Source organism: Penicillium waksmanii, assembly GCF_028829765.1.
Source record: "Penicillium waksmanii strain IBT 27052 chromosome Unknown utg000007l:1.0-4314555.0:1.0-4317578.0, whole genome shotgun sequence".
Lineage (NCBI taxonomy): Eukaryota > Fungi > Ascomycota > Eurotiomycetes > Eurotiales > Aspergillaceae > Penicillium > Penicillium waksmanii.
The window spans coordinates 3,216,219-3,238,486 of record NW_026643253.1 but is presented as its reverse complement, the minus strand read 5'-3'; the positions used below and the strand labels follow the sequence as shown (position 1 = coordinate 3,238,486).

At 50.2% G+C, this 22,268-nt stretch overlaps 10 protein-coding genes across 10 annotated transcripts; 5 read left to right on the top strand and 5 right to left on the bottom strand.

Moving 5' to 3' along the window:
• Positions 1-169: 169 nt before the first annotated feature.
• N7481_008051 (pepsin-like aspartic protease) lies at positions 170-1,590 on the top strand (the record flags this gene model as incomplete). Its single annotated transcript, XM_057267270.1, has 3 exons — positions 170-573; positions 656-1,410; positions 1,463-1,590. 3 exons carry the CDS (start codon positions 170-172, stop codon positions 1,588-1,590), a joined length of 1,287 nt encoding a protein of 428 aa, XP_057121471.1.
• Positions 1,591-1,907: 317 nt separating this feature from the next.
• Positions 1,908-3,236, bottom strand: N7481_008050 (putative cofactor for methionyl- and glutamyl-tRNA synthetases; the record flags this gene model as incomplete). Its single annotated transcript, XM_057267269.1, has 4 exons — positions 1,908-2,144; positions 2,179-2,379; positions 2,438-2,566; positions 2,601-3,236. The coding sequence occupies 4 exons, from the start codon at positions 3,234-3,236 to the stop codon at positions 1,908-1,910; spliced, it is 1,203 nt and encodes a 400-aa protein (XP_057121470.1).
• Positions 3,237-4,329: 1,093 nt separating this feature from the next.
• Positions 4,330-5,404, top strand: N7481_008049 (uncharacterized protein; the record flags this gene model as incomplete). Its single annotated transcript, XM_057267268.1, has 3 exons — positions 4,330-4,522; positions 4,551-5,048; positions 5,145-5,404. The coding sequence occupies 3 exons, from the start codon at positions 4,330-4,332 to the stop codon at positions 5,402-5,404; spliced, it is 951 nt and encodes a 316-aa protein (XP_057121469.1).
• A 226-nt stretch (positions 5,405-5,630) lies between these two features.
• N7481_008048 (GPI anchored serine-threonine rich protein) lies at positions 5,631-6,293 on the bottom strand (the record flags this gene model as incomplete). Its single annotated transcript, XM_057267267.1, has 3 exons — positions 5,631-5,958; positions 6,030-6,128; positions 6,184-6,293. The coding sequence occupies 3 exons, from the start codon at positions 6,291-6,293 to the stop codon at positions 5,631-5,633; spliced, it is 537 nt and encodes a 178-aa protein (XP_057121468.1).
• A 1,516-nt stretch (positions 6,294-7,809) lies between these two features.
• On the top strand, positions 7,810-9,239 carry N7481_008047 (2,3-butanediol dehydrogenase; the record flags this gene model as incomplete). The annotated part of the gene is made up of 4 exons (XM_057267266.1): positions 7,810-7,928; positions 7,982-8,307; positions 8,355-8,984; positions 9,091-9,239. 4 exons carry the CDS (start codon positions 7,810-7,812, stop codon positions 9,237-9,239), a joined length of 1,224 nt encoding a protein of 407 aa, XP_057121467.1.
• Positions 9,240-10,366: 1,127 nt separating this feature from the next.
• N7481_008046 (uncharacterized protein) lies at positions 10,367-13,720 on the top strand (the record flags this gene model as incomplete). The annotated part of the gene is made up of 6 exons (XM_057267265.1): positions 10,367-11,092; positions 11,161-11,528; positions 12,078-12,147; positions 12,310-12,985; positions 13,055-13,374; positions 13,430-13,720. Coding segments are annotated over 6 exons (2,451 nt in total), but the record flags the coding sequence as incomplete, so codon positions are not given.
• A 567-nt stretch (positions 13,721-14,287) lies between these two features.
• On the top strand, positions 14,288-15,642 carry N7481_008045 (putative sister chromatid cohesion protein Dcc1; the record flags this gene model as incomplete). The annotated part of the gene is made up of 3 exons (XM_057267264.1): positions 14,288-14,406; positions 14,490-15,238; positions 15,314-15,642. 3 exons carry the CDS (start codon positions 14,288-14,290, stop codon positions 15,640-15,642), a joined length of 1,197 nt encoding a protein of 398 aa, XP_057121465.1.
• Positions 15,643-15,848: 206 nt separating this feature from the next.
• N7481_008044 (uncharacterized protein) lies at positions 15,849-17,012 on the bottom strand (the record flags this gene model as incomplete). Its single annotated transcript, XM_057267263.1, has 1 exon — positions 15,849-17,012. The coding sequence occupies one exon, from the start codon at positions 17,010-17,012 to the stop codon at positions 15,849-15,851; it is 1,164 nt and encodes a 387-aa protein (XP_057121464.1).
• A 589-nt stretch (positions 17,013-17,601) lies between these two features.
• N7481_008043 (uncharacterized protein) lies at positions 17,602-19,173 on the bottom strand (the record flags this gene model as incomplete). The annotated part of the gene is made up of 2 exons (XM_057267262.1): positions 17,602-17,693; positions 18,645-19,173. The coding sequence occupies 2 exons, from the start codon at positions 19,171-19,173 to the stop codon at positions 17,602-17,604; spliced, it is 621 nt and encodes a 206-aa protein (XP_057121463.1).
• Positions 19,174-20,717: 1,544 nt separating this feature from the next.
• N7481_008042 (putative mitotic spindle checkpoint protein (Mad2B)) lies at positions 20,718-21,551 on the bottom strand (the record flags this gene model as incomplete). Its single annotated transcript, XM_057267261.1, has 1 exon — positions 20,718-21,551. The coding sequence occupies one exon, from the start codon at positions 21,549-21,551 to the stop codon at positions 20,718-20,720; it is 834 nt and encodes a 277-aa protein (XP_057121462.1).
• Between the last annotated feature and the right edge of the window lie 717 nt (positions 21,552-22,268).

The following is a 22,268-nucleotide window of genomic DNA, read 5'->3' as shown; positions in this document are numbered from 1 at the left end:
CCAATACTCACTCCCATTCATTAAAAGGCCCTGGAGGTTTTTTTGGGCCTGTATTATTTCTTCTTTCTAAACTACTTCCTCACTCGTTCGCTTTTCAAGCTCCCTGGCTGGCCCGGGTCATTCAGTTTCTTCAAAGAACTTCTTCTGAGCACGTGCGAGATCAGACACAATGTATCTGATTATCTCGCTGGTCCTTTTTCTCTCGCTGGGCTATGACGCTCTAGCAGCGCCGGCCGCTGCCCTCCACCCTCAACAGAGAAGCAAGTCTTTTCGTGTTGAGCGTGTTCGACGAAGTGATTATATCGCGCATGGACCGGCGGCTCTTCGCAAAGCCTACCGCAAGTTCGGTATCGTCTCAACTGACTTCAGTGATCTTGACCTGGATGACTTCGAGCCCTTTGACGATCTGACACGCACAAGCAAGAGCGCCTCCTATACTGACAGCTCGGATGGAACCGACCAGACTGGTTCTGTGTCCGCAACCTCGGTCCAAGGCGATGTGGAATTTGTATCGCCGGTCCAGATTGGTGGACAGATGATCGTGATGGACTTTGATACCGGATCATCTGATATGTAAGCATCCACGGTCCAATTATCAGGAATTTATGGTTCATACAATTGCGAAACAACAAACTGATCACCGTGTATGATGTAGGTGGGTCCTGAACTCTGAACTTCCAGAGTCCATGGTCTCGAACCGAACAGTGTATAACCCCAGCAAGTCAAGCACCTACAAAAAGGTGGATGGTACTTTCAAGATCTCATATGGTGATTCCTCCAATGCCCAGGGTGGTCTGGCCAAGGACGTGGTGTCTATCGGCGGCGCAACAGTCAAGAACCAAGTATTCGGTCTGCCCACCTCGGTTTCCGATTCATTCATTTCCGACGAAAATTCAAACGGTCTTGTTGGCCTCGGCTTCACTTCGATCAACACCTTTGACCCAGGCCCACAGAAGACCTTCTTCGATAACATCGTTCCAGACCTCGACGAGCCAGTCTTCACGGCTCGTCTAAAGAGCGAAGGTGTTGGCGAGTATGAATTCGGCAAGATCGATCACGACAAATACTCCGGCTCCCTGGTAAATGTGACCGTCGACAGCTCCAATGGGTTCTGGCAATTTGAGGCCGCGCAGTTTGCTGTGGGTGATGGATCTCTACAGCAAATCACCGACACCCCGACTGCCATTGCGGACACCGGCACTTCTCTCATGCTTGTTAGCCCTCAGGTTGCCAAGGCGTACTACGCCGGCTGGGCTCAGTATTCGAACAGCGTGAGCGGATACATCTTTTCCTGCGATGCCGACCTACCCAATCTGTCTGTTGCGATTGGCAATAAGTTCCAAGCGACTATTCCCGGATCCTTGATCAATTTCGCTGAGATTGGAACAAACAAGACCACTGGTGGCACAGGTATGTTCTCATCACTTTCTTATTCGAGACTGGGGCTAATAGTCATTTCTAGTGTGCTATGGTGGCGTGCAATCTAACTCAGGCTCTAGTCTTCAGATCTTCGGCGATGTCTTCCTCAAGGCACTGTTCGTTGTCTTTGACCACCGCGGTCCATCTCTTGGATTTGGCTCCCCGAAGTAATAGAAAAAAGGACGTGGGTGTGGTGGAGATATTTCGGCCTCATAATAATGGCCCGGTAGAGAGTGGCCACAGGCTGTGGGATATTTTAAATCTTTCCATAGAAGCAGCATCTTCAATGAGCATTTCCTTGCATAATCATGCCTTCCTTTCTCCTCTCTCCAACCCGAGGAGACAGTCTATGCCAGGAGCATTCATTAATGGGTGTTTACGAGGACATCGATGCTTGAACAAAATAACTGAATTGAAAAGGGCTATTTTTATTTCGTCTTCTCGTGGGTATGCACTAATGGGTGGTATTTTGATATATTCGCAACTTTTTACCGCACAGTAGCGTCCTTCAGGGACTTGACGGTACAGATGACACCAGAGGCAGTTGCCAACTTTCCAATGGCGGGCTTGTCCTGGCCGGCGACAGCGGGGACAGCGCTGCTATCGAAGCAGACTTCAAGGTCACCGTTGGTGGTGAATCCAGGCTGGAAGGTCTCCCAGACCTTCTTCTTGGGGTTGAGCTGCTTCTCGGGCTCACCCTCGGACCAGCCTTGGAAGGTGATACGCTCACCGGCGGGGGCATCAGCAGGGGGGGCTAACGAGCTCAACGGGACCGGCGTGGGCATCACCGCCCTCGGGGACACGGGGAGAAGCAGCCAGAACCATGGCTGCGGACTTGATGCCACGCATGGTCACGGGCTTCAGGTTGCAGACAGCAACAATCTTGCGGCCCTGCATCTCCTCCAGGGGAACCAGGCCGTTAAGACCGGAGCAGACAGTACGGACAGTCTTGCCGGTCTCCTCATCCAGAGAGGTGTTGTCGGAGCCGGGGGGCGTCACCGCAGTCGATGGTGGAGACGAAGAGGGAGTCGGCATTGGGGTGGTTGATAGCGCGCAGGATGTGGCCGACACGCAGGTCGATAATTGAGGGCGAGGGGGGAGCAGCAGGAGCAGGAGCAGGCTTGGGAGCCTTGGGAGCCTTCTCCTTCTTTTCCTTCTTGTTGGTCTTGGGGGGGACCGGCGGCGGCAGCCTCGGCGGGCTTGCTCTGATCCTTGCCGGGCTTGCCTTGGCCAACGACAAGAGGCTTCTCGGCAGCAGCCTCGGGGTTCTGGGCATTGGCCTTCTCGCGCTTCTTGCGCTCCTTTTCCTCCTTGGGGTCGATGGGCTTGGGCACGAAACGAACGTCGTCCACGTCAATGATAACCTTCTCCTCCTCGGGGATCTGCAGAGAAAAAACCTTGGAGTTCTGGATGAAGTCGATGTGACGAACGATGTGGTGGTATCCTTTCTCACCGGTGCGCTCCTCAGGCGACCATTTCTCGACCAGCGGGGCAACCAGAGCGTAGATGGCAACATCGGCGACCGAGGGCTTCGCGCCGAGCAGGGTAGTGCGGGTGGCCAGGTGGGTGTTCAGCTGAGCCAGGATGCTCTCGATCACGGGCTTTTCATCCTGGGCTAGAGCATTCTTTAAGCCGGTGACAGTGTTGAGCCATTGCTTGACATCGGCCTCCTCGGCCTCGCCGTAAGAGGTCTGGGAGAAGATCTTGGGAGTGGCGTGGAGGTAATCGGGCTCGGTGGCATCGGGGGAGATAACGTTAGGGTAGGAGCGGTAGAGGAGAGAGAGGAGCGAAGAGTCGGGGGCAGCGGCGGTCGCCATGATGAATGCGCGTGGAGGAGATGGAAGAAAAGAAAATCGAAGAGGGGCACGGAACTGTGTCAACGATTGGACCCGCGGGGTTGTGGTTCGGGCCCGCAATAGGCCAACACACCTGAAGACCGACACCTTGACGGGTGATCCCACGGGGGATCTGCTGGGCAATTGGGGGGGTTTTTTTTGAGTCCGATTAAAGCCAGATTGTTCTCGGTATCTGCCGCTTGTCCTGTTGAGATTTGCTCGCGGAGCTTCACGTGATGACTCAGCGTTAATTTTCTTAGTTACGCAGAGTATACTTTCGAAAATTCTATACCTAGAATATATTGAGATTTAACCCCTTGGGAACTTGAATTCCCAATGGTACTAGCTTAGCAAACAGATTCTGTTCAATTTAAATTTAGCTAGCGAGAGCAATGTTGGGTTTGTGATTGCAATTCGTACTACTAGTACTCCTGGTACTAACTAAAGTTAGTAGTGGATTTGGCCACCTGAGACGATAACCTTGGATAAGCACAAAATCTATATGAGATTGGTTAGAGGCATGAACCAGAAGTAAACTGGACTTTATTTATCTAAAGGGTTTAGAAGAAGAAAGGGGGAGGGAAAATGAAAATTGCTCTATACTAGTGACATAACGCATAGTGTCCCCATAAGAATGGAGATAGTAGAGAAAGACCTCAATGATAGTATCATCACTACTAGGCTGGGTACAGAATAATTTCTACTATTTGTATGGAGTGTAAGGCATGCATTCATCAGCCTGAATATTAATTGCACTGCCTCGGCATATACAAGTATACCATGCCAATATCGTTGATTTGAGAGATGGGGCAGGGCACATACAACACCTTACTCACGCTAATAATTAAGATATCTGCACAAAATACAGGCCTTAAAGATGCCCCTTGGCGCGTAAACCTCAATCGAGATCTGCATTTTTCTCCTGAAAATTGCACAATAATACCGTGGTCTCAGATCCAACTACGACCCTACAACGCTATGCATACATAGGACCCTGTGAATACCTCGACTGCATCTCAGGAAAGGCTGTGATTGGCCAACCGAGTCTAGAAGGCAGGCACTAAAATGAGTCACGATGAGTCGTGTGGGCATCAGCCAATCACCGAGTGGGATGACTGGGATGACTGGGGCAGTGCCCGGCCAGACTAAGCGGCCTAAAGCGGTGTCGATCCACGCCCCCGACTTATATCTCGCCCGCAATCGCCATTCGTTTCTTCCTCAGGACACCCTCCCTCGGCCATTCGTGACCGAGACCAGCTTCCCAAGGGGTTATTTCCCTCCCATCCTCCTTTAAAGAATCCAGCGCTCCGGGCCCGCTTAGGCCCGTTGATACGATCTCGTCATGGCGGCCAGCACTTGCACCAGCACTGCAGCCGTTTTCCAGGCAATGGCCATCTTCTGGCAGCCCTCTCAATCACAGTCCCTCCTCAAGCCTCCAGGAGTCGGACTCTCTGCCGAGGCCTAATTCTTCCCCTTATATTCAACAACCTCACTTCTATTCGCTTTCCTCGGCGCCGCCGTCTATCCCCACGACTGCGCCATTCTCTCAACCCTTCGATACTACCTTTGCGCAAGAGCCGGATCTTTGGACACAATCGCACCTGTCCTTTGCCAATACCGACTGGAACATCGTTTCCGCCGATCATTCCGTGCCTTATCCTGACATTGACGTAGCTGTCAATAACTTGGGATATGGCATGACCCCAACCTTTACGTCGATTTCGGACTCAGCCTCCAATGAACCCCAAAGTTTCGCCCCTTCTCCTCTCGTTCCCAGCCCACCGAATTCTCTAGGTAAGATCTATACCACACTTGTCGTGAAATGGATTGTATTTCTGACACTCCACACAGATGGGCAATCTCACCATTCCCCTGTATCTCAGATTCCAGGATCCGCGTCGACATCGAGCCCTCCAACCTCGCAAGGTGACGAAGTCTTGGGTCGTGTTGGTTCGTCTCGCGTCGAAAAGCGCAGACTTAATACTCTCGCGGCTCGCCGATGTCGTCAGAGGCGTGTCGACCGAATGCAAACCCTGGAAGATGAGTTGGAAAGTGTGAAAAGGGAGCGCGATGAGTTGAGACTGCGGGTCTCAAAGATGGAGGGTGAAACGGAGGCTCTGAAGGGGCTGTTAACCCGTAAAAGCAAGTAAAGTTATTTTTCTTTTTTGAGCTGGTCTCTTCAAATTCTTCAATCAAAACCATTCTATACCAGTCAATTGTTTCTCCCCTTGTAGTGCCATGCTCCTTCTTACCACTACCTCTCTCGCCATATTCAGGGAAACATCTTCTATTAACTTCAGTATTTGTATTTTTACTGAATAAATTAGATCTGATGATCAGTCTCAACACTGTTCTTTTCACATGCAATTATCATCCTCAAAAGGCCATTCCAATCCCCAATCCTACAAGAGCCAACCAGCTTCCAGCAGCTTTGCCAGCCGCTGCCCCCTCCGATGTTTTCGCGCTCTTTTCTTCCGTCAAGGACTTTGTTGGCTCGCTAGAAGATGCCGACTTCTTCGTATCGAATTCGTCATCGTCAATATCACTGATCTGTGCCGGGGTCGCTGCTGCAGGTCCGGGGGTGACCCAAGTAGCGGGAACGTCTGTGAGTCCGGAGTCGTATGCGTTGGCAGTGGCGCATATCTCCGCGCTGGATAATTGAGCCGAGAAGCTATCCTTGTTGTTAAGGCAATCAACATAGCAGCTATTCAGATTATTAATATTAATTGATCGTGTGAACTCAGTTGAAGGCATTCAGAGCGATAAAGGACTTACTTGGCGATATTCGCTTGAGCGCTGCATTTGCAATCCCAATTGTCAGTTTGACATTTCGCCATCGCATTTTTCATCGTCAGAACACATTGATCCACAAGTCTTTTTTCATTAGCAAAATATCCACGCTTAATTGACGAGCAATTTTGAAACTTACTGTTGGGACGAGCATCCACCCTCTTCTGGGGCCGCCACGGGTGTCGGATCTTGGGCTGCTACGAGAGCAGCCGAGACGATAAAGAGGTATAGGTTAGCGAAGAATTTCATGTTTAAAATGAGTTCAAAGTATGCGCCGAGGCGAATTAGGAGATCGAGTATTGAAAAATAAAGTTCAGACACTCGGAACCGATGGGCATATAAGGGGTATGAACAAGGTATTAGTCCAGCTTGAGTGTTACATTCATTCGAAAATAAGATGGATCCTCAATGGTTTTCTTCCGGGCGAATTGAGCCCAATGCCGGAAACTCCTTGATGAGAGAGCTTGGAAGAGGTCCCAGGAGGAAACGTACTCTGGGCCGAGACCAAGGAATAACGAACTTGGTACCATAGATAGATATCTACGACCCATGGACAGTGTCCATTCAACTAGGTACTAGTAATCTAAAACGGTTCAGCGGTATACAACTTATAAAATTGGTTTGTGTCAATCGTATACTTGAGCCCATCATCCATATTTCCTTTCTATCAACGATATCTCTCACAAATACCTCGTCTAATGAATGCTGTGTATTCGCTTTCTTTGCTCCTTAATAAAAGCGGTGTAGATCCTGATCGCCACTTTCAAGTTCCAGACCACGCCTTCCACGAGGTCGCATTCCAAGCTGAGTCTGTGGTTACATTCCTAGATCGGCACTACTGCTTCCGTCGATCAATGACGAGGTCAAGAGAAGGATCCAGGAACAAGAACGTCTTTTTTGGTCATCATTGTCTCTGTAATTTCATCTTTTAGATAAAGAGAAGATGAGTTGGTTCGGGTACCTGAAGGCCTATTGAGTTGGTTTAAATGAGGAGTGGGTTAGTTGGTTCTACGGTAATGATTCGGTCGACGGTTAGCCACCTAGTACTAAATTCTCGGCCCCTACCATCGAGTAAACTATATTTATAGCCCATCAATCTTCTGATCTAATATCTCCTCATTTCATTATGGTTCTCGCTTAAGTGCGCCCCGGGTAAACTCCAGGGTATCTGCTCATTCAAACCACGTGATTTCACACAAGAGTGCCGGAAATGGACTGAAGATAAGATGCGACACCCGAGCATAGAGCATGTCTCAAGCGTCGATGGTTTTTAAGTATGGTCTAAATACTGCATTAGATAATTCAGAGCAAGTGCGGAATAGAAGAGAATTGATTTTCCGTACTCCCGTGGAAAAATTCACTACATAGATCTCACGTGGCACAGGCGTATTACGCAGTAACCAGTCAATAATTAGTCAGAATATACACAGTTTTGTTCCGCAGTGGCTGTCAATTCCGATCATCCTTAAGTCAGACAGACTACGGTTATTCGTCAACTTCCGCGGTCGTACAGTGGTACCCCGTGGGGTCGCGGGGGAAGAGGGGTCATTTAGCCCAGCCTCGGATAAGGGACCGCCGTGAGGAGATTTAAATACCAGCTAGGCTCGCATGCAGGTGGATTTTGTATAAAATCTCCGAGAGGTATTCGTGGACGAGAAGCGGGGCGACTGTTGAAATTTATTCGACGACTTATATTCTCCTTCTGTGGCGTTAGCTGAAGGCATACCCCAGTCAATCATACTACCATAGGTAGGTGTCGGTCGTTATGCGAGCTCTTCGTTTCCACGGTAGGGAGGATCTCCGCTTGGATGAGGTCATTGAGCCTAATTGTAGGAAGGGTCAGGTTAAGGTAATGCAAACATCATCCATCATGAAATCCGGGTCGTGATATAATCTATCAACCCGATCGATTGCTGCTAACGCTTTGCAAAGATCAGACCTGCTTTTGTAGGAATATGTGGTAGCGGTAATTATAAAACAACCCTTCCTCTACTTCAAATTCTCATTGAAATAGATCTCCATGAATATCTCACCGGACCCTCGGCTGTTCCTGTCACGCCACATCCGATTACGGGAGCCAAGCTCCCAACAACGTTGGGGCATGAGTTCAGTGGAACGGTAGAAGAGATCGGAGAAGGAGTGGTCAGTCTGCAAGTTGGAGACAGGGTAGCTATTAAGCCAAATCTTTCTGATGGCTCATGTTCGCGGTGCGCTATGGGGAGGCAGAACATCTGCAGCAGTCTGGGCTTTATTGGATATAGCAGTATGTCGAGATACTCCCCGATACGTTATAGATCTGACCAAGTATAGGCGAGGCTGGTGGTATGTCCGATCATGCTGTCATTGATGAAAAGCACGCGATCAAGCTGCCGGATACGATGCCTCTAGATATTGGAGGTATGTATGTCAGATTGGGGTCGTATGATGGAACTTGGTCTTCGCTGACGCCAGCAGCATTGGTGGAGCCTCTCGCCGTCGCATGGCATGCAGTGGGTCGCAGCCCCCTCAAAGCCGGAGACACAGCTCTTGTTGTTGGAGCTGGGTCCATCGGGCTAGCGATCGTGCAGGTATTGAAAGCTCGAGGAGCTGAGACCATCATCGTAGTCGAGATCTCAGAGCAGCGTCAACAATTTGCCCAAAGCTTTGGTGCATCTCATGTCCTCGATCCTCGACAGGTAGATGCCGTTTCGCGAATCCGGGAAATCACTGGGCAACGACAGGGTGTTTCGGTTTCCTTTGAAACATCTGGGGTGCAAGCTGGACTGGATACAGTCATGGCGGGTCTTCGGGCCCGTGGAACGGCGGTTATCGTGTCATTGTGGCACGAAAAGCCGATCATCAATGCATTTGTTGATATAGTGCTCGGGGAGAAACATGTCACAGGTGCGGCGGTATATGACGAGGGGGATTTTGAAGCTGTGATTGAAGCAATAAGATCTGGTAAGTCAGATCATTTCCCATCTGTGGGGTACCCCCATAGAAAGCCTTCTCGGAAACGAAAGTCATTTGTCTGTATCTGATTTCTTTGCCCCTTTTTGAATTTTAGGCAAAATTCAGCCGCGACCGATGATTACCAGCAAGATTGGGATGGCTGAAGTGGTAGAGAAGGGGTTCAGGGCACTAATCAATCACCGCGACCAGCATGTCAAGATCTTGGTGGATATTTCTATTGGGCATCTGGATCTCCAAGAGTGATCGTGTTGTTACACCAGATTGACTGATTGTCGCAGTTCTTCCGTTTCTGTTAGCGTGGGGACGTCGAGTCTCCTTGCTTGGTAGGTAAATTTCAGATATATGGTACCTTCGGTTGCCGAGCGGAGCCCTGGCGCTGACACTGATGGGAAGGGCGTGGGTTGACAGCAGGATAATAATGGCTATTCACTACTTCTGTTCCTCTTTCTTTGTTTGAATCTTGCTGGTACTTCATCATAGCATCTTCCGCTCTTGGAACCATGGATCGCCTCATTGTACCTTATTTGTACCCCACGGGTGTGGCCTTCGGGATCTCGATCCACTACTTTTCATTCTAGTCGTTTCATTATTCGTATTGGCTTTCTCAGCCAACTCTTTTAGTCCAGTAAATGCCCCCAGAATATGACTAAGATATGCGAAGCGGATGAAAGGGAAACCCCGGTCGGGGTGGGGGTTCTGTACTGGGCACTGCTGACAGCAGTTCGATCTCGGCTGCTGAGCTGTCAAGCCACGATGAGATCGTCCAGGGTGGTCACTTGCGAATGATCGGCAAGTCCACGACGCTCCACGATGGCCCACACGGATCAATCGTTGACTGCGAACCCAATCGCGGCTGATCATCTGCTGGCCGATGACAGCCTGTCAACATACGAACCCACACGAAGCCGGAGATATTGTCTCCAGGGCCTGAAACATGTCATCATTCACGGTTGCTACCTCGTCGGGTTGACAGGGTTATTTTTGTCTCTGTTGGGGCGCAGATGGGGTCGCTAAAATATTTTTTTTTCTCCTCCTTGCGGCCGGCCACTCCGCTAGCTACGCCTACGCGGCACTAAGGCATGTCCGTCTGTGGACGCATCTGATTGATCCACTGCCTGCCTCTTCTTCCAGAAGACACGGACTTAGGCGTATGAGCCTGAGACACGCCGGTTCTGACACCGCCGATGGACCATTGAGGCCATTGGTCCGGGACACGCTGTAGATCTACAATTCAGTTCCCTCAATGGCGTATATAGCCCTGTCCGGGTCGTAGCGCGTTGGCGAGCCTTTTTTTAGTTTGCATTTTTGTTTCTGTTTTCAATGCCCTTTGATCTTGGCTCAAAACACCCCTCAATCGCATCATCCCAGCGTTTCATAAGAGCAGGCTCTCTTATGCAATCCGTGGCGGTCCTGTTTCGCTGGACACGAGTACCCTTCAGACAGACCGAAATATCGACAGTGACATGGGAAGAGCACTGACGGGGACCGTTATTATCACGGGTGGCAATGGGCAGTTAGGATCAGAGATCGCTGTGGCCATTGCCAAATCACAACCTTTTGTTCACCTCCTATTGACAGCACGACATGCGAAAGCCGATGATGTTCATGCTCTCACCACACGAATCCGCCTCATCGGGCCACGATCCATCGAGGTGCTTCCTCTTGATCTAACTGATCTCCGGGAAGTCACTAAATTTGCCGAGCAAACGGTTGATCGCGTACACAGGAGAGAGCTTCCTCCTATTGTCGATCTGATCCACTCCGCCGCCGTTGCGTCCTACGTTGTTGATGAACTTACCTTGGACGGGTTTGATCCGGTATACCAGATCAACTGCGTCGCCCCATTTCTTCTGACCGTCGGTCTCCTTGAAGCCTTCCGCGCCGGCGATGGAACGTCGGGCGGGGGAGCAAAAGTGATGTACGTCGGATGCTCCTCGGCGTCTTGCGGCAGACTCGACTACTTCGACCACAACCAAGGCCGAGACAGTCGTCCTCCAGGAACCCCTCTAAGCGCCAAGGAAGGGAATATCCGATTCGGCAGCAGCAAGTTGATCGCGAGTGTTGCCTTGTATGCGTTACGTCGAAGCCTGGCCTGTGTAAGTCTGACCGATCGCAACGGCGCAGGATCGTACAAGACCGCTGACGTTGTACTTTGAATCTCTAGACAGGAAATATCCCACTGGACATCTTCACCCTAGACCCGGGGGGCATTGCAGGGAAGAGTCATCTTCGAACGGGGGCGCCCCTGTCGGTCAGAGTCGCACATCAAACACGAACCGGACTCCGGCCCTTCTTGCGCATGGTATCCCGTAGTTCGATCAACAAGGCCAGTGTTCCAGCCAAGGTGATCGCCAGGGTCGCATTCCAACGGGACGCGGTGGAGAATAGTGAGAGGGAACGGTACTATATCCTGGACAGCGAGTACGAGGCCGCATCCGTCGTATCAACTTTGCGCAATGGGCCACAGATGGCGGGGCGATTAGTGCAAGTGATGCGAGAGGCCGAGGGAGGGAAGGAAAGGGGATCGCCATCGTCAATCAACACACTTCGAAATGAATCGGAAGGGGCGCGCTAGAGAGAAGATCTGCAACGCCTGCAACGCCTGCAACGCCTCCAACTGTAGATAGTCGTTAGTACAAAGGTAGTTTTCACCAAAAGCAAGTCCGAGCCCAGGTTAGGGTAATTGAATTCCATGCAATGTAATCAATTGAGATGACCTTAGAAGCCCTTCACTGGTGTAAGTCCAGAGTAATCCACCAACTTGAAGTAATCAACAGATCGGTGGCTGCAACCGGCCGCCCGGTTTCGGTGACGCACGCCCTTTGCTCTCTCTCGTCCACTTCACCACTCTTACTCTTTTGACACCCCTGGTCTTCTCAGCTGGATTTGAATGGCATTGTCCTTTTTGTTTAATCTGGTTCACGTCAAAAAACTTCTTCTCTTTCCATTCCACTCCATACCTTTATTCTCCTCACCCGAGACCGGGGGGCTGCCACCTTGGCCCCGTCTGCTCCGTCTACTTCCCGCCCCAGCGCCAACATCCACGCCAATGCAGTGAGAATCCCTGTGAACCATGAATAGGCCTCACGCCTTTTCCAAAGGCCATTCCGCCTACCCTCGTGGATCCGCCTTTTCTATATCCCCCCAACCAGTATGTCGAATTCGATGATTGTGATCGCAATGCGATGGTGACCAGTGGTCTCTTGTTGACACGCGCGATCCACTACCCCCCCCAAACTTCCCACCTAAGCCTGCTGCATATGACAATGATACATCTCCATACTGACGACCAATTTCATGATATAGCTTCCAGCCACGCTCACAACCCGCCCTGCGACGCAGAAGGCAGCTCCTCCAACGATTATGCCTTCTCGCGGCAGTTTCCTTCCTTGTGACAATTTTCATTTTTCCCTCATGGCGCGCCATCATCCTCCCTACCTTATCATTAGGCCTCCTCCACCCCTCCGAAGAACTACAGCTCCAAACCGTTCGATATTATGACCTCTCCGAAGTGCAGGGCACCGAAAAGGGCTGGGAACGAGGGGAGCGTGTCCTCATGTTGACCCCTCTGCGGGATGCTTCCTCGCATCTCCCAATGTTCTTCTCGCACCTCCGCAACCTCACCTACCCTCACAACCAAATCGACCTCGCTTTCCTCGTCTCCGATTCACGCGATGATACCCTCCAAATGCTTTCGACTATGCTCACGGAGATTCAGAACGACCCGGACCCCAAGATGAGCTATGGAGAGATCTCGGTCATTCAGAAGGACTTTGGGCAGAAGGTGCAACAGGACGTCGAGAGCCGTCATGGCTTCGAAGCCCAGGCTAGTCGGCGAAAATTGATGGCCCAGGCCAGGAATTGGCTGCTCAGTGCGACGCTCCGTCCTACCCACAGCTGGGTCTACTGGCGAGATGCAGATGTGGAGACAGCGCCCTTCACCATCATCGAAGATCTCATGCGCCATAATAAGGATGTTACGGTCCCGAGTAAGTTTTGGTCCCCTAGGGGTCATTTGCGTGTTTTCTAGCCACTGACCACTGACCACTTGTTTCTAGATGTCTGGCGACCACTTCCTGACTGGCTGGGAGGGGAGCAACCATACGATCTGAACTCATGGCAAGAATCAGAGACTGCTCTGGCATTGGCAGACACGCTCGACGAAGACGCAGTGATCGTGGAGGGATACGCCGAGTATGCGACATGGAGACCTCACCTTGCCTACCTGCGCGACCCATATGGCGACCCGGACATGGAAATGGAGTTGGATGGCATTGGAGGTGTCAGTATCCTAGCAAAGGCACGCGTTTTTCGTGCAGGCGTTCACTTCCCTGCATTTAGCTTCGAGAAGCACGCCGAGACGGAGGGCTTTGGCAAGGTAAGAAAACCTCACAGCCTGACATTTGATTTATTTACTGACTGGCGTATTTCAGATGGCCAAACGGATGAAATTCTCCGTCATCGGGCTGCCTCATTACACAATTTGGCACTTATACGAACCTAGCGTGGACGATCTCCGTCACATGGAGGAAATGGAACAAGAGCGACTCGAGCAGGAGCAGAAAGAGCGAGAGCGCGAACTTGCCGAGAAGAAACAGGGCGTCAACTCAAATCCCCAGAATAGTGCTGGAAAGCCTGATGCCGGCAAAGGCTTCAGCGAGGGTTCTGTTGCTCCGCCAGCGAAGGATGCTGATAAAGGCGGCTCCAAGCAAGCGAAATTGTGATCACGCTGATCTCAACGAACCTATCTATGTTCTCATTTCGACAGTGCACCTTGAAGGTGCCTCTCCACCAGCTGGCTGGATTCAACTGCGCGGCCTCGCTTCGATCCACACGCTGGTCTTTTAACTTGTCCAAGTGGATCGAAATTTGCTGCCAACGATCTATTTTCCGAGAACACAAGCGATATCTCATTTCTTTGCCTTTGAGTTTCTTCTTTGATGTATATTTTCGTCGTCATTGGGTGGTCTCTCTGTCATCATTTATTAGATAGCATACTAGACGGCGCGACGGAAGCACAAGCAAACATGGTGCTGAAATTGTATTTCAAGCTTTTTCTCTTTTAAAATTCGGATCGTCCCCAAAGCATCATACTCCCAATTCCTCAATTCCATATTCTAGAAAGCAAGAAATGATTTCTCGTCATCGCTGCACCATCCCATTGACGCTACCCATTAAACGGTGGTCTGTGCTGGGCGCGTCCACCGCGTCCCGCCATTTTCACCGCGTCTCCTCTTCCACTCCTCTACGCACATCATCTGTTCAATCACAGCAAGATCGCGCTTGCAAAGATGTCGACCCAGACTTCGCGAAGCATCCTATTCACGCACACCCAGCCCCAGCAGAGTTTCCGATTGCTGGAGCTCCCACCCGACTTGGAGGAACTATTGACATCAAAAGATGCACCTGTGTACGCCACCTTTCCGCTCAAAAATGGCCCCATCTCCTCTTCGGAAAAAAGGAATTGACTGATGGAATGTTGTTAAATTCTAGAATTAAGCTCAAATCTCCCTCCTCTGCCCTCGCGCAAGCAGTAAGGGACCCTACCGCACAAGAATACGTCAACCTCTGCACCCCGACCAAAACCTACCGAATCCGTCAAGTTATGTCGTCGAACTCAATCCATATTCTCCAACCGAGTCTTGGACAAATCTCCCGAGATGATATCAAGGTCGTCGAGGAAGAAGCTGGAGAGACTGGCGCCCTGAATTTGCCCGACGAGTCGGTAACTACCATCGCGAACTGCGGATCAACACTGGAACTACACATTCCCGATGGAGGCTTCTCTGCCGTTCCCTTCCTTGAAAAGAGTCTTCGACTGTATGACCCCCGAAGCGGCGACGATGACGGCGATATGTCAATGGACGATTCCAACCCAGATGAAGGGCCAAGTGCGACCCGGAAGCAAGAGACGAGGGAAAAGGTTTGTGAGGACGTTCCTGTCTCCGCGGCACAATGCGAAACGGGTTGGTTGGAGCTTTGTGCGTTTGTAGATGGGGACAAGGAGATCTCGTGTTGGAGACCTTCGACACGGATGCGGTTGAGTGTGTGGAAACGTCTTATGGAAGGGGCGCTATTGCAGAGTATTGATCTAGAGAAGCAATTCCTTGTTGGCGATCTTTGGAAGTCTGTTCTTGATGACGATGCTTCGGCGCCGCCTTTCCCCCGAGCTTTGCTGGAGGCTCTGGCGCGCAGGCTTTGTGCTGAAGATCAACGACCAGCTCTGTCAGAGGATATCAAATGTGAGTTTGGAGTCTGCTCTGGAATTGACTTTTTTTGGATTGTGAACTAAGCTAACTTCTTCCTTCCAAATTCAGGGGCATGCTTTGACAAAGAAGAGTGTATTCGGTGGGTTGGGGAAATTTGTCTCGCTGCCACTGCTCCTACTGCCTCTTCTGCTGTCGGGCGGAGCGAGTTTCTACAAGTATGGAAGGATTGCCTACCAGAATCGTGGAGGGGCGATGCAATCCTCTCGAAACTGCCAGAGGGCTCATACGAGAGCCCGGATCCTACGACGATGTTTTTCGTTGACGCATCTCAGAGGAAGCAGATTAGCAAGGCCCCAGCTGCTGGAGCTGCAGCTGCAAAAACCAAAGCCAAAACAACCAGGAACTGGCATGAGTTATTAAAAAATTCAAAGCGCTGACTGCAAACTGTCGAAGCAGCGTAATTGCCGAGCAGCCTCCGGTCTATGATAATGATGCTGGTCGTGTCTAAAAACATCATGGTCATGTTTGCCGCCCAATTCAACCCAGGTGCGGCACCTGGGGAATATGCTGAATCAAAACAATAAAAGGAAAAGAAAAAAAAGCAGGAGAAAGAAAATATCCCGATATCATTCAAGGTGGTCGATCAGCACCAAGTGAACTTCTCGTTCAACAACCACTGCACGTCCTTACCTAATCCTTGCTCTGCACCCGTCCATCGCAGACTGGAAATACTGCTCTCCTCACGGTGTATCACTTCAGCATTGGGGTCGAGAAGGGCCACTGCTTTCTCCAGTAAGGGCGATGGGTTCCAAAATTCGACCTTGCTCAGGTTCCACTCATGGGCTTCCAGCTGAGCCCGTCGCAAGATAGTGGCCATTGCTTCGATCAACGTCTGCTCATCTTCCGGCGACGTAGGGTCATCATACACCCAACGCAAGATGTACAAGACATTGTCCTCGGGGGCATCACCAAAGTTGCGATTCCATGCGCAATACACGCGAGCTTGGTCATCACCGGCGCCCTTGATCAGTGGAGGAGAGCGGTCCGAACACAGCTTCTCTACGAAGAACTCCTCGCGAGCCCAGTGCCACACGAAGTGATCAAAATCCGGGATTATGGCAACCGTCGCTCCAGGTGATTGGGAGGCAACCTGCATACGCTCCTGCAACTTTGCGAGGGTGGCATCATCACAGACGCAGTCCTGGACATCCTTTGCGAGCAAGGCTCTGATCTTGCTGTTTTCCAGGCTACCATTAAGCACTTCCCTCGCAACCGGCGGCAGAGTCATATGCGAAGACAAGAAGGGCCGCCATCCAAACTGAGCGTAGAACTTCTTCCCGATATCCGAGAAAAGAATAGTGAACAGAGACCGTCCGCGAGACTCCTTTTCCATCTGCCAAGTTTCCAATTTCCGACTCAATTCCTCCATCATCCGCTTCGCGTAGCCTTTGCCCCGGAAATCGGGCCGACAGTAGACGCTCCCGATCCCGTGAGTCTTGACATTTTCGACTGTGCCGTCGTGGGCTAGTAGCGCCCTTTTTCGGTAGGTTTCGCAGGAACTGAGAATTGTTCGCTCGCCCTCGGGCTCGGTGCGGTCGACAAGAATCCAACTGGTGAGGTTTTCCCGAGTCAACCGTTGGTTGTAGAGGTGTTCTTCACGCGCAATGTAGGCGTCCATGTCCAAGGGTCCCTTCCAGGCCACGCTATTGAACTTGATGGATTTGATCCGCTCCTCCGGCGTGGCGGGGACTAGAATCAGATCAGGTGAGTCTCCCATTGGGAGAGATTGAACGTCTGCAGCAATCATGGTGATGAAAACGAAGCTACGCAGGCGTCGTGGTAATTTGAAGATACCTAGGTATTCTTGAACCTTGAACGTTTCGACAGAAGAGGTTTTCCCCGCAAATTTCTGTGGAGAATGGTAACCTTGGAACAAATTGACACGCGTAGGACAGCGTATCAAGACTTCTTTCTACCTTGTCGCTGAGAGCTAGTAGTAGGGATCAGATTTGAACTGTTCAAGTTCTATTGAAAGGATTGCCCAGTTGTGCCCAGGTGCCACACAAAGAACGGGATCTAAGATTGAAAGAGAAAGAAGAAAGAATCCGGGGTTCGAGCGAGTTAAAGAAGTGGATTCCGCTTATCGGCGTGGCTGACCAGATATATAGTAACTTCAACTTCTCGGAGTCGCGGGACAGCGTCACACCAGGAGGGATAGTGCTCGTCTCATCCCCCTCATTTCCCCCGCTCCAATGGCTCCAATAACTCCATGCACATCATGATCCGGGCCGGAGTGACCTGCTCTACACGGTGACAAGCGGACTGAAAAGCGTTTCTCTTTGTCAAACGAACCGAGGGCAAGCGATGACAAGCGGCTCTCTCGACTCGACTGGCAGTTAGAGGTTGTCCCCCGGTTGCACCTGCCGTTGACGTAAGGTGCGGGTCACCTGGTAAGGGCACGGTGGGTCACGGGGCTGTCCAGTCATATCTGCCATATCTTCATAGTTACATAGTTCCCTTATCCTAGGTTCATGCTGAACTTACTCGAGCTCTTTCCCGAGGGTCCTGGGTCATCTGTTCGATGACCGAATACTTCAACTTGGTGCCACATGGCTGTTGCCAGCGTGTATACTGCACACCGCCCATTCTTCGAGTTAATTACTATAGAAGGGCTGGCTGTATAGTGGGAAGAACGATCATCTGAAGTACTAGACTACTAGTACGAGAGAAGTGTACATATACACGTAGTAGTATCACCTGTAGTGATCGTGATAGTGTAAATTGGTGGCTGGCTATCTATAATTAGAAGCTGCAGGAGGACGCGCGGCACGTGATGCAAACAAATTGTACTCGAAGAAGGTGCAATATATCTGCCATGATCTCTGGAATGTCTTATTTCCAAGTTTATCCTTTGCTCTATTTCTATTGGAAAATTGAAAAGTACTCTGGCGTCTACGGAAACTAGGTATATAACCACAGTATGCCCACTGGTGTTGACACAGTAGATTCAGCAGTCTGAAATACTAACTACGTACGATAATCCCATATTCAATATCTGTCACCCTGCAGAATAGAAAAAGCAAGGCCCATTTTATTTATAAGGTTGTGGCTGCTCTTTGAATTGCATTGGCTACGAATGGCCATACACTTCTTGCTTGGACTAGAAGGGCGTCTCGCGGGATGGAGATAAGCTCCCGAAGCCACTTGATTGGCCTCGCAGGTAAACATCCATGTTTCCCTAGACGAATTTCCTCCCACGGCAGATTCAAGTAAAAAACAATTAAGTATAAGTAATTGAATGGTTTGCTGCAATGACCCTCTGGTGCTACACAAAATCTTATCAATATATCATTGCACTTAGCAACAACAACAACAGCTGCTATCATCATCCTTGTCATTCGATCCACAGCACCCCCCCCACAGCAGTCACCACATTCACTGCAACTGCCACAGCAATCACCATCATTTCCATCGCCCCCACTATTTTGAACTTGCCCACGCGTGTCCATTGTATCCTGTTGATTGTAATATTCACCTTGATTTTCATCCTGCTGTGGCATGTATTGGTCGTTGTCATTACGATAATGGTCGTTATCGTTTCGATCGTAGTCGTAAGGGTTATCATTGCGGTCGTAGTTATGGTCCGAGTCGCTGTTATCTTGATCCATGGGCCTCTGGTCTTCGTTTCGGATAATCTGCTCTTGAACATATGTCTCTTCGCGATATCTCTCATAGATCATGACACCACCAACACCAGCTGCTGCGCCCACTGCAGCGCCAACCAGAACTTTCTTGCCAGCACCACCATGACCACTACCCTTCTGCTGCTGGTGTTTCATAGCTTGCAGCTCATGGTTCATGTGCTGGTTCTGTTTCCCCATAGCCGCATTTTGCTGGGCCATTTGCTTCTGGGTTGTTGCATTCTGCTTCGCCATTTGTTTTTGAGATGCTGCGTTTTGTTGGGCCATATGTTTTTGGGTTGCCGCATAATTAACAAAGCAGTTCTCTGTGATGAAGAAACTTTGTCTGATCGAACTGTCTGAAAGTTATAAAAGAATCAGCTTTATACCAAGAGAAAGCACCCCTATTCGACAAAGCAATAGGACCTGTCTTGAAACAAATGTCTTTAGCACCTTGACTGCACCTGGGCATGAATTGACTTGATCATGCCTTCGCGTAAAAATGAAGTCTTTCTCGTACTACGAGTATCTTGAGCATTTCATGGGCTTTCTCGAGCGAGCCAATAATGTAAGAGAATATTGGTGATTCGACCCACCTCCGCAAATCAATATCATCCATGGGCAGCATGAACCATTCTGCTACGAGGAACCAGAAGGCTGGGACAAACATAGCGTGAGCTTGGGCATACATTGGTCTCGGAATTTCATGTTTGAAATATGTATTTCATCCATGGATGGTATTTTGTCAAGGCGGGCCAAGCAACGGGAACCCTGTTCGAGACGCCACGGCTTTATGCATACTAATTGATCGTGGCTGTTGTGATCTACTGAGGGTGGTTTCAACTATATAATGGTCGAATTAACCTGCATGCAGAACTGTACTATCCCGTTTACGTATACTGCCGCCATAGGAGTGGCTACATGATACTTACGCGCCAAGACCAAGGACCTATTTCCTATCAGCCGAGTACCAAGACAAGATTTGAGGCAGAGAAACAAAACCAAAATAAAATGCATGTCACAATCGCATAGAGAACCGGAAAGGTCAAAAGAAAGAAAGCCTGGGATGCAAGGACATTACGACATAACTATCCAGCACAAAACATGAAAGTCGTGAAAAATTGGCAGATTCGGAATCCAAAAGTCCATGACAAATGAGACATGATGTGAGAAAAATGACAAAACAACACAACCTTGAAAGGCGTGAGCAATTCCAGACACGAGACGACATTGGGAGCTAGGTTGCTAGATAGTTGAATTGGCTAGAAAAAAAATGAGAATCATGTAGTTGAGAAAGATTCGACAAAGGAGACGAATGGAATACAACAGAAATGAGATGGTATGAAATAATAAGAAAGGCCGAACCGCAAATAAAAAAGATCAGCATGGAGAGTTAATACTCGAGGATTCAGCACACGATGCAAGAGGGAGAACGAGCTGAGTCGAAGAATGGAAAGACCAAAAATCAAAGAGGGAGGAGAGGGAGCTGAGAAGGAATGTCGTGACGAAAGAAGAGTAAAAGAAAAGCAAAGTGCTGGGGGAGAAGAGGTTAAAGGATGAGCGAAAAAGGAAAGATATGAACCTGATCTATGTAAGTGTGAAAAAAAAAATGCCATGCGAGTCCAAAAAAATCGTCCGCTCCCCATTTTATATATTTGCGCCACTTTCTTGCGGACGGCAATTCTTAGTCTCTTCGTCCATCATGTATGTTCGATCATTGGTCACGCTAAATCAGAATGAGAATGTAATGGGAGTGGAGTGGACAGATAATCAAACGAACAACTGTTTCCGCAGATGTGACACAAATAAATCCCTAATAAGGAATTATCCGTTCAGGGTGGCTGCTCTGAATCCACCGGTTCGTTAAATTTCTGCCGCGCTTCTTCCACCCATAACTCCAACCGCAGCTCCCCGGCCTCCACACGTCGTACCGGTACTGTTTTGGCGCGCCCGTTTGACACTGGCGGGGGTGGCCGCTGTGGCTCGCCGTTCCGTACTTTGGAGACGGAGAAAGGGGCGGTACAGGATCGGAGGTGCACCTTGCCAGGTTCGGCCACAATCCACGTTTGTTCTTCGTTGGTTGTTCCAGCGGGGGGTAACGCATCCTCCCGCACTTCAATGCAGACAGTAAAGCTGAATTCGTCATCCCGCGGGAGCGGGGTTAGGCGCGCACATGCGGACGCCAGTCGAGCCAGACAAGCTCTGAACTGTGACTCGAGGTCAACCGAAGTTGGCGCGGGGCCCCGGTCGGAGACGGGAGCACCTGGATTAGATGAATCTCCATTTCTGTCCGCAAATGTAGTGTTTACCTCTCCAGCTGGAGCCCGTGGGAAGCCCGACAGGTCGAAAGCATATCGTTCGAGGGGTTGATTTGTGCGAAGAGATGAAATAATGATACTGACTGCGGTGATTGTACCTTTTAAGATCTCTGTTCCGACCGCGATTGATGCATCATTAATATAGTCACACACTTTAGGGTGACGGGATTGTCGGACAGGATAGTTGTATGCCCGGACGGGAAGGAATGTCGCGCGCGGGTAGACGGAGCGCAGGAAAAGTATTTGATGGACAGACACGGTAAGGAAGTTGGTGAATGACGCCGCCAGCGCCGACTGGTTCGTGGGCAGCGATCTGGTAGCAGGGACCGGAGCGGCGAAGGTGGTCATGGTGGTGGTACTACTGATCTCACTGGCCATCGGCATTGCCGTCGAACGATCCGGAGTCGGGTCCACGGTAAGGGTGATCTTGACGGAGTCTCGAGGAATCTGAATGATGTTCCACCCTGAAGCTAATCATCGCTCTGCCTTTCTAAAATCATCGGTCAACGTGGGCGTCTTTTTCTTTTAGAAAAAAGTGGTGAGTATAGTGGTGATGTTGTGGTTTTTCCCAGATGGGAGAGCCGGGGTCCGATTATCAAGGATTTTTTTCCCGCCGGTCCTCGGTCAACAACAGATTGGATCGGGGAGAATGTGCGAACGAATGAGACGGTCGGAAAAGGCAAGCAAGAAGTATGAGAGGCGCAGTGAGGCCGAAACAGGCGGCTGTTGGTGATCAAAAGGGAAGTAAGGAGGGGGGGTTGGGTGGATTGATGATTGGTGGTGGATTGGTGGGAGGGGAGGGAGGGGGTTTGTGAGGAAATCCGAGGGACGTACGCTTGGGTGGACAAAACGACAAGATGCAAAGCCTCAGAGCATGAGGGAAGAAACCGATGTGAACCTGAGCGCCGATCCCAAAATCGAAAGAAAAGAAAGATAACTTTTTTGGAGAAGCGATGTACCCAGGTGAAGAGGGGAGGGTGAGGAGGGGCTTAAAGCGAAAGTGGACGGCGAGGGGCTCGAGGGGGGGTGGGGAGCCGTCAAGTGAAACGGCTATAAAAGGCTCAG